General features: G+C 31.3%; 1 protein-coding gene and 1 non-coding gene across 2 annotated transcripts; one reads left to right on the top strand and one right to left on the bottom strand.

The window, feature by feature from the left end:
* The first annotated feature begins 1,541 nt into the window (after positions 1–1,541).
* TRNAS-GCU (transfer RNA serine (anticodon GCU)) lies at positions 1,542–1,623 on the top strand. Its single transcript has one exon. It is a non-coding gene; the product is annotated as a tRNA-Ser (tRNA).
* A 2,411-nt stretch (positions 1,624–4,034) lies between these two features.
* On the bottom strand, positions 4,035–6,555 carry LOC111017383 (uncharacterized). Its single transcript, XM_022293131.2, has 2 exons — positions 6,227–6,555; positions 4,035–5,087 (listed from the first exon to the last, which is right to left on the bottom strand). The coding sequence occupies exons 1-2, from the start codon at positions 6,505–6,507 to the stop codon at positions 4,433–4,435; spliced, it is 936 nt and encodes a 311-aa protein (XP_022148823.1). The 5' UTR covers positions 6,508–6,555; the 3' UTR covers positions 4,035–4,432.
* Positions 6,556–12,355: the final 5,800 nt, after the last annotated feature.

The raw sequence follows: 12,355 nt of genomic DNA, 5'->3' as shown, positions 1-12,355 counted from the left end.
AATGAGAGAGACCGTAGTCCACGTGGCAGTATATAAATGGTGGATGGTCCGGGAATTCAGATCTGACATGTGAGGTCAGGAACCAAGTGATGTAAAATGACGGAAATACCCCTTGGATAGGGAAATGTTGAGGCACGTGCACCACCCAAAAAACAAAACAAAAACAAATTTAATCTGTGGGTGAAGTGAGAAAAAGGAAAAGAGAAAGTGGGTGAGCTGACTCAACGGAGTGGCGAAGGGGCGTGAGAGGCGCGTGACGTGACTGTTTCCAAGTTCTAGGCTCCAGCTTTCAGCCAGCGAGGACAAAAATGTCAGAAGATCTCATTCTGAATCTGAACTAGTGAACCATATTTTCATGAATATAATATGTAAATTATTAGTATATATTTAACAAAATTAATCTGTTTCTTTCTGAAAAACAAAACAAAACAAAATTAATCTTTTCTTTTTCTATTCTTTTTCAATTTTATGATCAATGATCGCTATATTATGTTTGAGTATAATTTTACTATTTTAACAAATAAAGAATTAGCCCCCGTTGGCTGATTTTTTACTCATGCATATCAAATGAGTTTTAGAGAATGTTGATGTAGTAATTTCGGTTTGATCTCTATCATCCATGGCTCCAACAAATATTTGTCCACACAAGAAATCTCGACATTGATGTAGTGTTAATTCCAAATATAATCTCATGTTTAAGTTGGCAAAAAAAATTGTTGGAAGTAGCAAAAGAGTAGAGTTGTGAAGAGCGTATTATATCTTAGATCGAGTTAGGGACTACTATAGTCTAGTTTGGTTGGGTGATTCAACTTGGGTGGTTTGACTCGAGTGACTTGATTCCTTTATAACTTCAATTAATTGTAATTTCACCCATAACAAAAAAATATTATTTTTATAAATTTGTAATAATTAAAATTCTAAAATTTTAAATATTAAAATTAATTTTTTTTGTGCAATATTGTTAATCAAATTGTGAGCTGTTAAATTCTACTATATTTGCTTATATTGATTCCATTCTTGCGAAAAATATCTATGATGATTACACAGTTAATAAAGTTCCGCTTCCGCATTTTAATTTTAAATAACTTCTTTGATGCATTATAAGTTCCTGATTTCTTTTGTAAAGAAGTGTGTTTTTCATAATAACATTAATGTTGAATATTAAAATTTTGTATGTTATTTAAACCACTGTCTTCGTAGATCGATTAATAAAAATTATTTAGACCAACACAATTCAATGATAAATGATATTTCTTTTCTTAAAAATTCAACTTATCATAGTCTATAACTTATACAACTTATACAGCTTGAGTAGTAATTGACATATATCTCAAACCAAAGATTATGAGTTGGATCTTCCATCCTCGTATGAGTAATAAAACAAAAAGAAAAGAAATTCTCACTACAACTACAAATTAGGTTGACGAATATTTTTCCAATTTTTTATATACAACAATAACAAGCCATTTTTCAATTTAGAAGGTTATATTTTGTAAATTACTTTAATAAAAGAATAGTATTTACATGCCTGTCAACAACTTGTCGCTTTGGCCGAGTGGTTAAGGCGTGTGCCTGCTAAGTACATGGGGTATCCCCGCGAGAGTTCGAATCTCCCAGGCGACGTTATAATTTTTTAATTTTTTTAATGTTTTTATATGTAATACTTTCTCCCGGATCACAAAGGAATTGAGGCCCATTATTCGGCCCGATATCATAGCCCAACTTAGAAATTTTATCAGATATTATGCTCGATATAGTTTAAGCGAAGGGTACCAATGTAGATTTTTTTTTTCTTTTTTTTTTTTGAGGAAACTGTGTAGGGAGATTTATCAAATATTATTGTTCCCCATGAATTCTAAATTTTTTCTTTTGGAGAGCTTGATAGTATGTATGTGCAAGAGAGAAGTGACTTCTAATTTGGGGAGAGCTTGATAAATGTTTGCGTAAAATAAGAAACAATTTTCTTAGAAAAGTGAAAAATATATGAGGGCAATTTCTTTCCTTTTTATCGTAATTCAAAAAGTATATATAAAATATTTTAGATTTTACAATTTTTCTCTAGTTTGTCATCCTGAATTTTTTAGAAATAAAAGATTATGTATATAAGATTAAAAAGTAAATTTTGCCTACCTCTAAGAAAATTTCTGACTCCACCTCTTACTTGGAGAGAAAAATAAAACATATGCATTTGAACTATAAATTTATGTAGATAGAGAGTTTAATGGTAACCTATTGCTTGGTAAAGAAAAAATAGAGAACTTTTAAAACAAATTGTTTCATGAGAAGAAAAATTGTAACCTAAAATATTGTGTAATATTAAAGTTTAGATCTTAAGTATTATTTTCCTATTTACTCTAAAATATTTATACTATTGGGACAAATGATATGAGGTTAATATTATTAATGTAGATTGAGACTTTGGACTATACACTGAATGTGTAAAGCTTTTTACTATGTGAAAAATGCACTATATTGGCTAGTGTTTTTTAGATTAAAAGAAAAGGGGGAAATAACCATAAACACCCTAAGGAAAAGAGCATAATTTTCAAATGAAAGTTAGTTTCTTTCTTCCCTCAATCACTCTAGCAACTAATCCAAGACATGATCAAGTGTACTTTATTTGTTCTTCAAGTTAACCAAATATTTAGTTTTCCAAATTAAATAATTAATAGAAATGCACATGTTAGTCATGCCATTAGCCTCCAAAGTCATAAAGAAAATGATTGGTGGAAAAAAGGATATTCTTTTATCATTCATTCAAGTGGAAAAATGGGTCAATTTTTTTATGTCTACCTATGTGATCTAAATTGTGTAAAATATTTCAATTGGGTAATTTTCTAAGCTCTAGCTTCATTGAGGGAATTTGGGAAAATATAATGATATCACAATTAATATAATTTTCCTACGGGGGATCCGTAATAAAATGAGAAGAGTGTACATATGCCAAAACGAGCATAGCTCGGTGATAATTGACATACATCTCCAACCAAAAGGTTGTGAGTTCGATCCCCACTCCTAGATGTTGTACTAAAAAAAGAGCGTATTACTTTCTATTTCTATATTTCACTGTTAGATAATATCTTCAAAAGACTTTATTTAATTATATATCCTCCAAATTTAGTACTAATGGAATGGTGACTATGTGAGTACATTTATAAAAAAATACTTTTATTAAAGATGGAATCATTTATTTTATCAATATTAACTATCTATATTTCACTCTATCTATTTTAAAAACTCAAACCAACTCCGTTGTTTTTTTTTCTGTGTTAAACCAACTTAATAAAGTAATTATTACATGAATATACTTCATAATATCTCACCCATTTCTAAAGAAAAACTCCCACCCATTTCAAAATTTTGGGATGTGGCATTCTTTCTTTGTGTAATCCAAAGCAAAATGTCACATCATAATTTTTTACCACGGTAGATGGGAATGAGGTTAAAATTTTTTTATACCTTGAAAGATAACATCAAAACGTTTAAAATCCTAAAGACGAAATTGGAAAAATGATATATTTATATTTTTGGGTATAAACGAAAAAGAGATGGGGGAGGATAGTGTGTTACATAATGGCATTTAGAATAGAAACCAAGCATGTGCTAACTAATCTCTAATTGACATAATTAGTTATGAAAATAAGCCAAAGTCACTAACGAAAAGCAAAAAGATCTACTTGGTGATCGAATATATATAATTATAATTTGATAGATATATTAATGGTTGAATTCCATAGTGGGAGAGAGATCCATTCCCTCAACTTAGTGATCATTATTAAACCCCATTAATAGAAGAAACGACAATCATACAACAAAACCAACCAACCCTCCATTTTTACACCATTATATTATCATTCCTTCCTTTGAATGGAAGCTCAAACCCACAATTTTAAACCCAATTAATTATATTAATTGACAGAACAGATCAATATTCAATAACAAACTTCCATTCATTTCACCAAACATATCTCCCATCTTTCTGTACATGCATAATATATATGTATATATATGTTACAAAATATATATACTACATATACAGTTTAATTATACAAATATTATTGCTCTTTCTCTAGCTTAAAGCATAGCTCTTTAATGGAGTGCCTTTCAAGGCTCACCAATGTCTGTGCCACAACCTGAAATCTCAGTCCTTTATTTTCCTTTTTACTTCTCATCATAAACTTTTTAACAGAAGAAAAAGTTTACAGCCAACCAACAAGATGATGAGCAATATTCTAACCCAATTCTACTGTGCCCAAAGTGTTAAAAGGGTAAATATTATACATATTTATACCTTGGAAAAAAAGAAGAAGATGAAAATGGGTTTTTTCTGATTCTTGACTCATGCCCGATATAGTATGATTCTCGCTTCCGATAGTTTCTCTTGTATCAGACCGTATAAAACTATCAGCTACATTGTCGCAACTTCTTATGGTTATTGAACTTGAAAGTTAAGACATGGGAAAGATGAAGGTACGTCTTTCATCAAATCGTCTAAGTCCCATTCGCCAATTGAAAATTCTTCTTGAAGATAATTATTATTCCCAACCCCACCATTAATAATGCTCTCAACCTTGGGATTATTGTTGTTGTTATTATTATTATTGTGATTAGGGAGGACGCTGTTCATGTTGTTAATTAAGTAATTACTATGGTTAGTTTCCTTAATTATGGTTTCGGTTTTTAAGCTTCCCTCGGTGGTGTTAACGTTCTGCAGGAGAGGGAGGTTGAAGAAGCTATCTTCATCCCGGAAAAGAGCTGGCTCAATCCCACCGGTGAAGGTTGGGGCGGTGGCAGCGGAGAAGAATGGTCCACCATGGGCCGTGGCGAGGAGAGGGAAGGTATCGAGGGCGAGAGCGGAAGGCGAGGGATCGGCGGTGTAGATGGGGAAGTCGAAGCCTTGTTGGTCTTGAACCGATAACAAACCAGTGAAAAGAGTGGATTTCGAGTCGCCGGAGGGGGACCCGGAGCTGGTGTTCGGCGACGACGTCGAGGATAAATTCTTGAGTCTCTTTTTAATGGTCGAGTTCCAAAAATTCTTTATTTCATTATCCGTCCGTCCCGGCAGACGCGCTGCAATTTGAGACCACCTGCATTGAGGAGCAAACACAACACAAGAATACGTTTACGTATGTGTAACAAATCCTCTGCATGCATGAGAGAGCATGCAGCTATAACTAAATTATAAGCTTAATTTTTAATGAGTTAATGGATTATTAAATAATTTAGCTTGTCAATCTTTCTGCAATGTTTATAATTTTTAGTGTTAAAAGGTTAATTAGAAGAGCAGGTGTGAAATTTGGTGACATGTCATGTTTATAAACAACTAAAGCTGATTAAATGAGAGAAAACCCCAGAAATTTAATGACTTTAATTACTTCAACTTTTTAACTTTCCCATCCATATGCTATACGATAGAAATTAGCGTAGTTAAATATATAATAGTAATTTATTATTTTCTTAGTACAACGTGTATAGGTTGTAATCGAATTCACAACCTTTTGATTTGAGATATATGTCAATTATCAATAAATTATGCTCGCTTTAATAATTTAACAAATACAATGATTTATCAGTGTCATATATTTAATGAAAAGTGATTTACAATCTAGCACTTTTTTTTTTAATTAATCTAAATCCTTTGCCAACATATTAAGCTTTTCCCCAAAGCCTAGGCTACCTATAACTAAACTACTTGTTTACTTAATTAGGTTAGTGAACAACTAAACAAAATTTGAAAGTTGGTTTAGTTGCCATAAACTCGAAGGCTAAAACATTAATATCAACTTTTAAACATCAAAATTCAAAAGACCACTTGATATTCTCATTAAAAAAAAAAATCTAAATATACAATGGGCAGTTACGTACTAAGACTGAAAAGGCTTCTTTTCTTGGTTATTTGTATTTGAGAATATAGCAAAATTAAAAGGATAGGAGTTCAATAATAATTAACCTATTATCTTTATTGACTATTTTTGTTTTTATAGTCACTTATTTATTATTTATTAAATGTAATAGAGAAGTAACAATATGTTGGTGTTTATAATAGTTAGCACTCACATTTGTAGTGACAAATTTTCTTTTAACTTTTTAAAAAACAAAAATTATATATTTCTCTCCATATTAATGGTGAATAAATAAAGGGAAAATACAGTAGTTTAGGCCGGTTGAAAAATGCTAAATTTTTGCATTTATATAATTTAATGAGAAGAGAAGTGGTTTTAATTACCTGTTGCCGAGAAGAGAATGCAAATGAAGGATGAGGTCTTCTTCTTGGGGAGAGAAAGCGCCGCGCTTGAGATCGGGCCTCAAGTAGTTAATCCAACGGAGGCGGCAGCTCTTGCCGCAGCGCTGGAGGCCGGCATTACGGGCAACGTCGCTCCAGCAGCCCTGCCCATTATTCAGCATGTAGCTCATCAGCTTGTCGTCCTCCTCCGGCGACCACAGCCCCTTCCTCAGCTTCCCGGCGGCTGCGGCAGCGGCGGCGCCCCCCTGATCTGGCTTCCTCATTATAATGAGTTATTATTTTGTTGTGGCCTTGTGGGTGTATTACGTAGTTTATTTGGTTGAACTGGGTTGATGTGGATCTGTGTGGAATTTATAAAAGAGGAGAATTAATTTAATTAATTAAAAAATAAGTAAAAGCATGGAGATTATTGGAGTAGGAAAAAATAATGATGATGATGGGGATGGTTGTGGGGTTTGCTTACAATATTGGGGAGAGAGAGAGAGAGAGAGAGAGAGAGAGAGAGAGAGAGAGAGAGAGAGAGGGGTTGTTGAAGGGTCTTTGGTAGAAACGGTTTGGAGGGGGACCTGAAAAAAAGTTAGAGAGAGAAACGGGTGTCGTCTTGTCTTTGACTCCATAACCTTTGTCTTTTTTTTTCCTTATATTTTCTATTCCATATTTCTTCACTCACAAGGGAATTATCATCCATGAATCTTGAAACAAAAATGTTATAGCAATAGAGAGAGAGAGAGAGTTTGTTTTCCAGCCAAGCCAAGATATTTGCTTCCACTTCACATCACCTCTCTCTCTCTCTTCCACACGTGTAGTTCAAGATAGATCTTTTTCTTTAATATTTAATTTTAAGTTTGATAAAAGGTTTAAATATTATTTTAGCTTAAGTAATTAATTTCATTTTCTTTTACTAATTTTCATGTTCTTTCGAGTCTCGTCCTTGGTGTCCCTTATTCGTCCTTGACAATCGTCATCCTGAATTTTTTTTAGTATGTCGGAGAGGGTGTCTCACCTTTCTCCCTTGTTCTTAAAAAAATTTTGTTAGGTCTCTGTAAAACAAAATGAAAAATTGGAGTGGAAGCACAAAAAGAGAGAGGAAGATTTATTTATGAATGCGTTCTATTTTGCTTATTAGTCTCTGTAATAGTTTTAAAACTCCTATTTTGATTATTATTGCACCAGTAACAAATTATAATTTTAGTCATTTCAATTTTAATTTTATATCATTTCTATCGATCATAATTTTAATATGATATTTCACTCATTAAATTTCTTAAAATTTAAGGATAAATTTATATTAAAGATTTTTCTGGTTAAAATTTTGTAAATATTTTGTAAATAGAAACTAAATTATTACAAATAACAAAATAAATATTTTGGGAGTACCACGACTGAAATAAACAAAAAATAAATAAAAAATTGAAATGAATTAAAATTAAAAATACATGCGCTAAAACAGTATTTAAATCTTAAATAAATGATGACGAGATGTAATTGTGGTGGTGCATATATATTTGGTTTTGGCACGATCCACCTCATCACCTCTCTTTCCGTATGGAATTCTAGCTAGCTCCCAAACATTCCAATTTGGATTTGCAAGTCATTCATGTTTTTCAAACATCTCTTTATTTTATTTATGCCGTGTGTAAAAAGTAGAATTATATGTGTATTATTTCAAAAAATTCTCAATAAAATGTCTTAGACCTTCCAATATATACTTATTTGAGATATTATGTTACTTTTTTTTTTACAAGAATATAATAGAGAGGGTAAACAAGTCGACTTAACATGCCCCCTCATTTTTGGACCGATTGTTCGTTTGAACTTTTAGACTCTGATATCATATTAATATTCATGGGTTCTATCTCAAAATCAATTGACAATGAGAGGAGTAGCTCATGTCTATTATAAACCATTGTTAAGTCCTCTCTCTTTTTAAGGTGGGATCTTTAACATAGTTGAGATACGCACAACCCTCGCTCCTTAATATCACAAAAAATAAAAAGATGAAAATTTTAAGTTTAACCGTGGAGTTGTCCAGCAGCCATGTTGTTCCAAAAAATATATAGTCTTTTTGGTTTTCAAATTCATTTTACAATAACAATATTTGAATGACCGGTAGGGTTAGTTGAATTTGGACTCCCTTTTTTCTTTTCCATATGATTAACGACTTTTCTTTTTTTAATAATTATAATTAAATTTCAAAGTGGCTAGGATTAATTAAGAGAGAATGAGTTCAAATCCAATGATGACCACCTACCTTAAGAATTCTTACGTATTTCCTGATATCAAACGTTCTAGAGTCAGACGGTTGTCTCGTGGAATTAATTTGGAAGATTGGCATGCGGATTTAAAAAAAATTAATGAATTCAAAGCATAGATATAAAGAAATGGCATTTTTTAATGATATCAATTTAATAACTGAGTCTTTATATTTTTCCTCCATCCAAAACCTCAAACTAATAATTATGAAAAATGTCTGATGTTTTGTATTTTTATAAATTTTGTACAAAAATTAAAATTTAATTTGTGCTATATGTTTGTATAATTAGGGTCACATATCGTCCTCTTCATAATAATTAATAATAAGATTTCATTTTATCTTATGAAAATAAATAAAAACAATGTCACAAATATTTACTTAATGCTTAATTAATTATATTATCAGCATGATGCGGTGATATGAATCAGCAATTAAATTTGTGTTGTAATTAACAAAGACACATTTTTAGGAGTCCAAAAAGCGTACGGCTTTTTGAAATATTTCACATAAAAGAATGGAAAATTGTGTTTTAAGTTATTATTGTATGAAAAAGTTTCTTTTTTTCCCCTTCTTTTTGCCTTAGAAATGAGGTTTTTCCATTTGACGTATTTTATATGCAATCAACCTAAAAAGTCGAAAATAGGCTAAAAAAACAAGAGAAATGCCGAGTAATTGTCTCTTTGTTTTGAAGATGTTTTGATGTAAAAATTGAGACACCGTTTTCATTACAGAAAATATTAGAAAACAAAAACAATAATAGTATTTTCTTCTTGTTAATTTACTCTTCACATATAATCATTAGTATGAATCCAAACAACTCTTAAGAAGAAGAATCAAATCACGTACATACGATAGATAGTAGGTCCTCCAACCTTGATCTGTCAGGCTAGAATCAATTAAGTAGTTACAGACGGCTGCATGAGATACCTCAGCAGCCTTTATCTAGGCAAATAATGGTTTTTCGAGCTATTTGAAACTCACTCTGGTCGAACTTACTATCTTGGCCACTGCGTATTTCTGAAGTAATTAGGGAAATGTCAGGAGATGATCTTTCCTCATCGTGCCACATAGTAGGTCATATTTCGTCATAGGTATAAATGTAACATGTATTCTAAAAAATATCATAAATTTTAATTTTTTTTTTAAAACGCAGTATAAGTATGACTATTCTTATCATATTTTTTATTGAATTTAGTCCGAGTTTTGTTATTTTTGTAAAATTTTAAAATTTTTGCTATATTAAAAAATACATATTTATTTTATAGTAGATGTCTCTTTAAAAAATACATCCAAATACTATGATCTTTTAGAAACTGTTTGAGTGTATTTTTTTAAATTATATTATTTGAATAATATTGTTTTTGCGTTTGTGATTTCGGTTTATCTAATGTAGATCAAAATTTGTCAATTTAAACATGTCTGAATTGACGAAAAAGTTGCAAGTTTGAATCAAGTAGATCAAATTTTCAAGTATCCATGTAGTCTTCTTAACAAGGTCATGTGCATGCAACTATTGATTGGAACCTTCACATTTTTTTCTCAATTCACATGGATAACTTATTTCTTAAAATCATTTGATGTTATTTTCATAAAATCAAAAAGTTTTCAGAAGCATTTTTTCTTAAAATACTTTGAATAAAAATCCTTCAAACCATTAATTAATCACAAATATTTTTCTTTCCCTATTACTAATTTTGATCCGTCCATTATATCCTAAATCTACTTTTTAGACCATCATTTTTCAAGTGTTTCTAAAAAAAATAAATCTTAAATTAATATAACTTTTTTTTATTAAATATCTTATTTATTTATTTATTTTTGGTAGATTTTTAAAAAGTAGCTCTAATCCTATAAAATTACTTAAGAAGCCTATACTAAACCCACTCTAAATTAATAATTCTTCTAAAAATATTTAGGAAAAAAATTGTCTTTACGCAATTAATATTGATTTCAAACCCACAAGAATCAATAATAATCTTACTTTGTCTTTACTTTTACAAAGTGACTCAAATCTGTGTGTGTTGAAATCAAGGAGAGGGAGAGGGAGAGAGAGAGAGAGAGAGAGAGAGAGAGAGAGAGAGAGAGAGAGAGAGAGAGAGAGAGAGAGAGAGAGAGAGAGAGAGAGAGAGAGAGAGAGAGAGAGAGAGAGAGAGAGAGAGAGGAAAATATTATTCATTGACTTTGTCAGTGACATATATTTGGAAAGGAACTAAATATGTGGATAAAGTGAAGTTATTTGGGAGACTTAGTTTTCTCAGGAAACAAACAGATCGCAAGTAGCTTTCTGCTTTAGATGGGGGAAGTACAAGAGATATAACGAGAAAATGCAGCAAACAATTAAGCAGCAATAAAGGGCTATGGAGTTATCTATATCTATATGTATCAGAAAAAAAAAAGTAAACCCTTTAATCACTAAATTTTGAAAACTAATTCAAGATTATTCTTTTCTAGATCAATAAATTTAAATCAATAATAATGTACCTAACACTGATTAATGCTACAAAGTTGAATTGAGATACTATCTATTTAATTTCCTTGTGCAAACCAAACACTTTCTCTAGCGGTTGTTGAAATTGGAACTTGTTAGAAATAGTGGCTCCCTATGAACTATCTATCAACTTTGTTAATAAGTGCATATTGGCATGAGAATCCAGAAGCTAAAAATGGAAATTTTCTAACTTTGGAGGGATTGTGTCAACATTTGTGTAGAGATACAGAATCAAAATCAAAATCGAACTTATATCTAAGTATAGAATTTGCAGGAGGGAGATCAATGTCAATATAGACTGGGTTATTTAATACGTAGGGGTGGAGATTCCTATATTAGCCGGCCATGAGAAGTAATTTAGGTATATTATAAACTTTTTGTTAGGCCCTCAATATCTTCAATAATGTGAGATCCTTAATAATCAGTGATCGGGTCTTGACCAAATTTACGTACTATGAATATTTTTATAAATGGTCAATGTTTAATGCTTGAGTTTTTAGTGTATCTAGTAAATTTTATAGGCAGGTTCAATGCCTGCCACGTGGACCACTCGTTCGATAACACGTGTTAGGGTCTTAATTCGGTCACATCAAAGACGAAGTAGGATTGACAGGATCACCTACCGTTAACTCGAAAAAATAGCCTAACTCAAACCTAACCTGGGGAAGGCTGATGGTGCTGGCGAAAAATCCTAACCCAGATACATGCATTAGAATGGTAGGGTTGCACTCTCCAAAGCTCCCTCTGTAAAAGGGCAGAGTATCTCCATCTCTAAGACAACCTAATTACTAAGCTCGGCTCGACACCCACTCGAACTAAATACTTACTTTAAGCTTCAAAATGTATATGACGTGCACCACACTTGTGTAAGATTCTGTTTTCAGGTCGTCATCTCGTCTCATTCGTAGCTCATTTTGGCTCGCCAGCTAACGTGACGCTTCATCTATAATCCTAATCAACAATAATGATTTAAGGTACGGTATATGAAAATAATGGATTTATATGTTCAGGCTTCTACAAGATTAGATGAGGACCATTCTCAAGAATTTGAGTCATAATGGTTTAACTCTCATTTTGATTTTCCAACTTTCAAATTTAATCTATTATCCATTTAGATAAAATATTCTTTTAGTCCCTGAATTTTCTTTTAGGTAACCATTTTTTTCTTGCTATTATATCACACACCACCTAATATATATATGTACACGCATTTCAATTTATGTGACCCTACTAAATGTTAATATCAACACATTAATACACATATTCAAATATAAATTATTCTTCTATTAAATAATTTATGACAAACTAGCCACGAGAATCAAAATAGTTTTTTTTTATTTATTTCCGGATCAAAATAGATTTTGAAATT

This window comes from Momordica charantia, assembly GCF_013281855.1.
Source record: "Momordica charantia cultivar OHB3-1 chromosome 2 unlocalized genomic scaffold, Mcharantia_2.0 BLBB01000002.1, whole genome shotgun sequence".
NCBI classification, from domain to species: Eukaryota; Viridiplantae; Streptophyta; class Magnoliopsida; order Cucurbitales; family Cucurbitaceae; genus Momordica; species Momordica charantia.
Note: the sequence above shows the minus strand (reverse complement) of the source record. Positions and strands in the feature narration are given on the sequence as shown.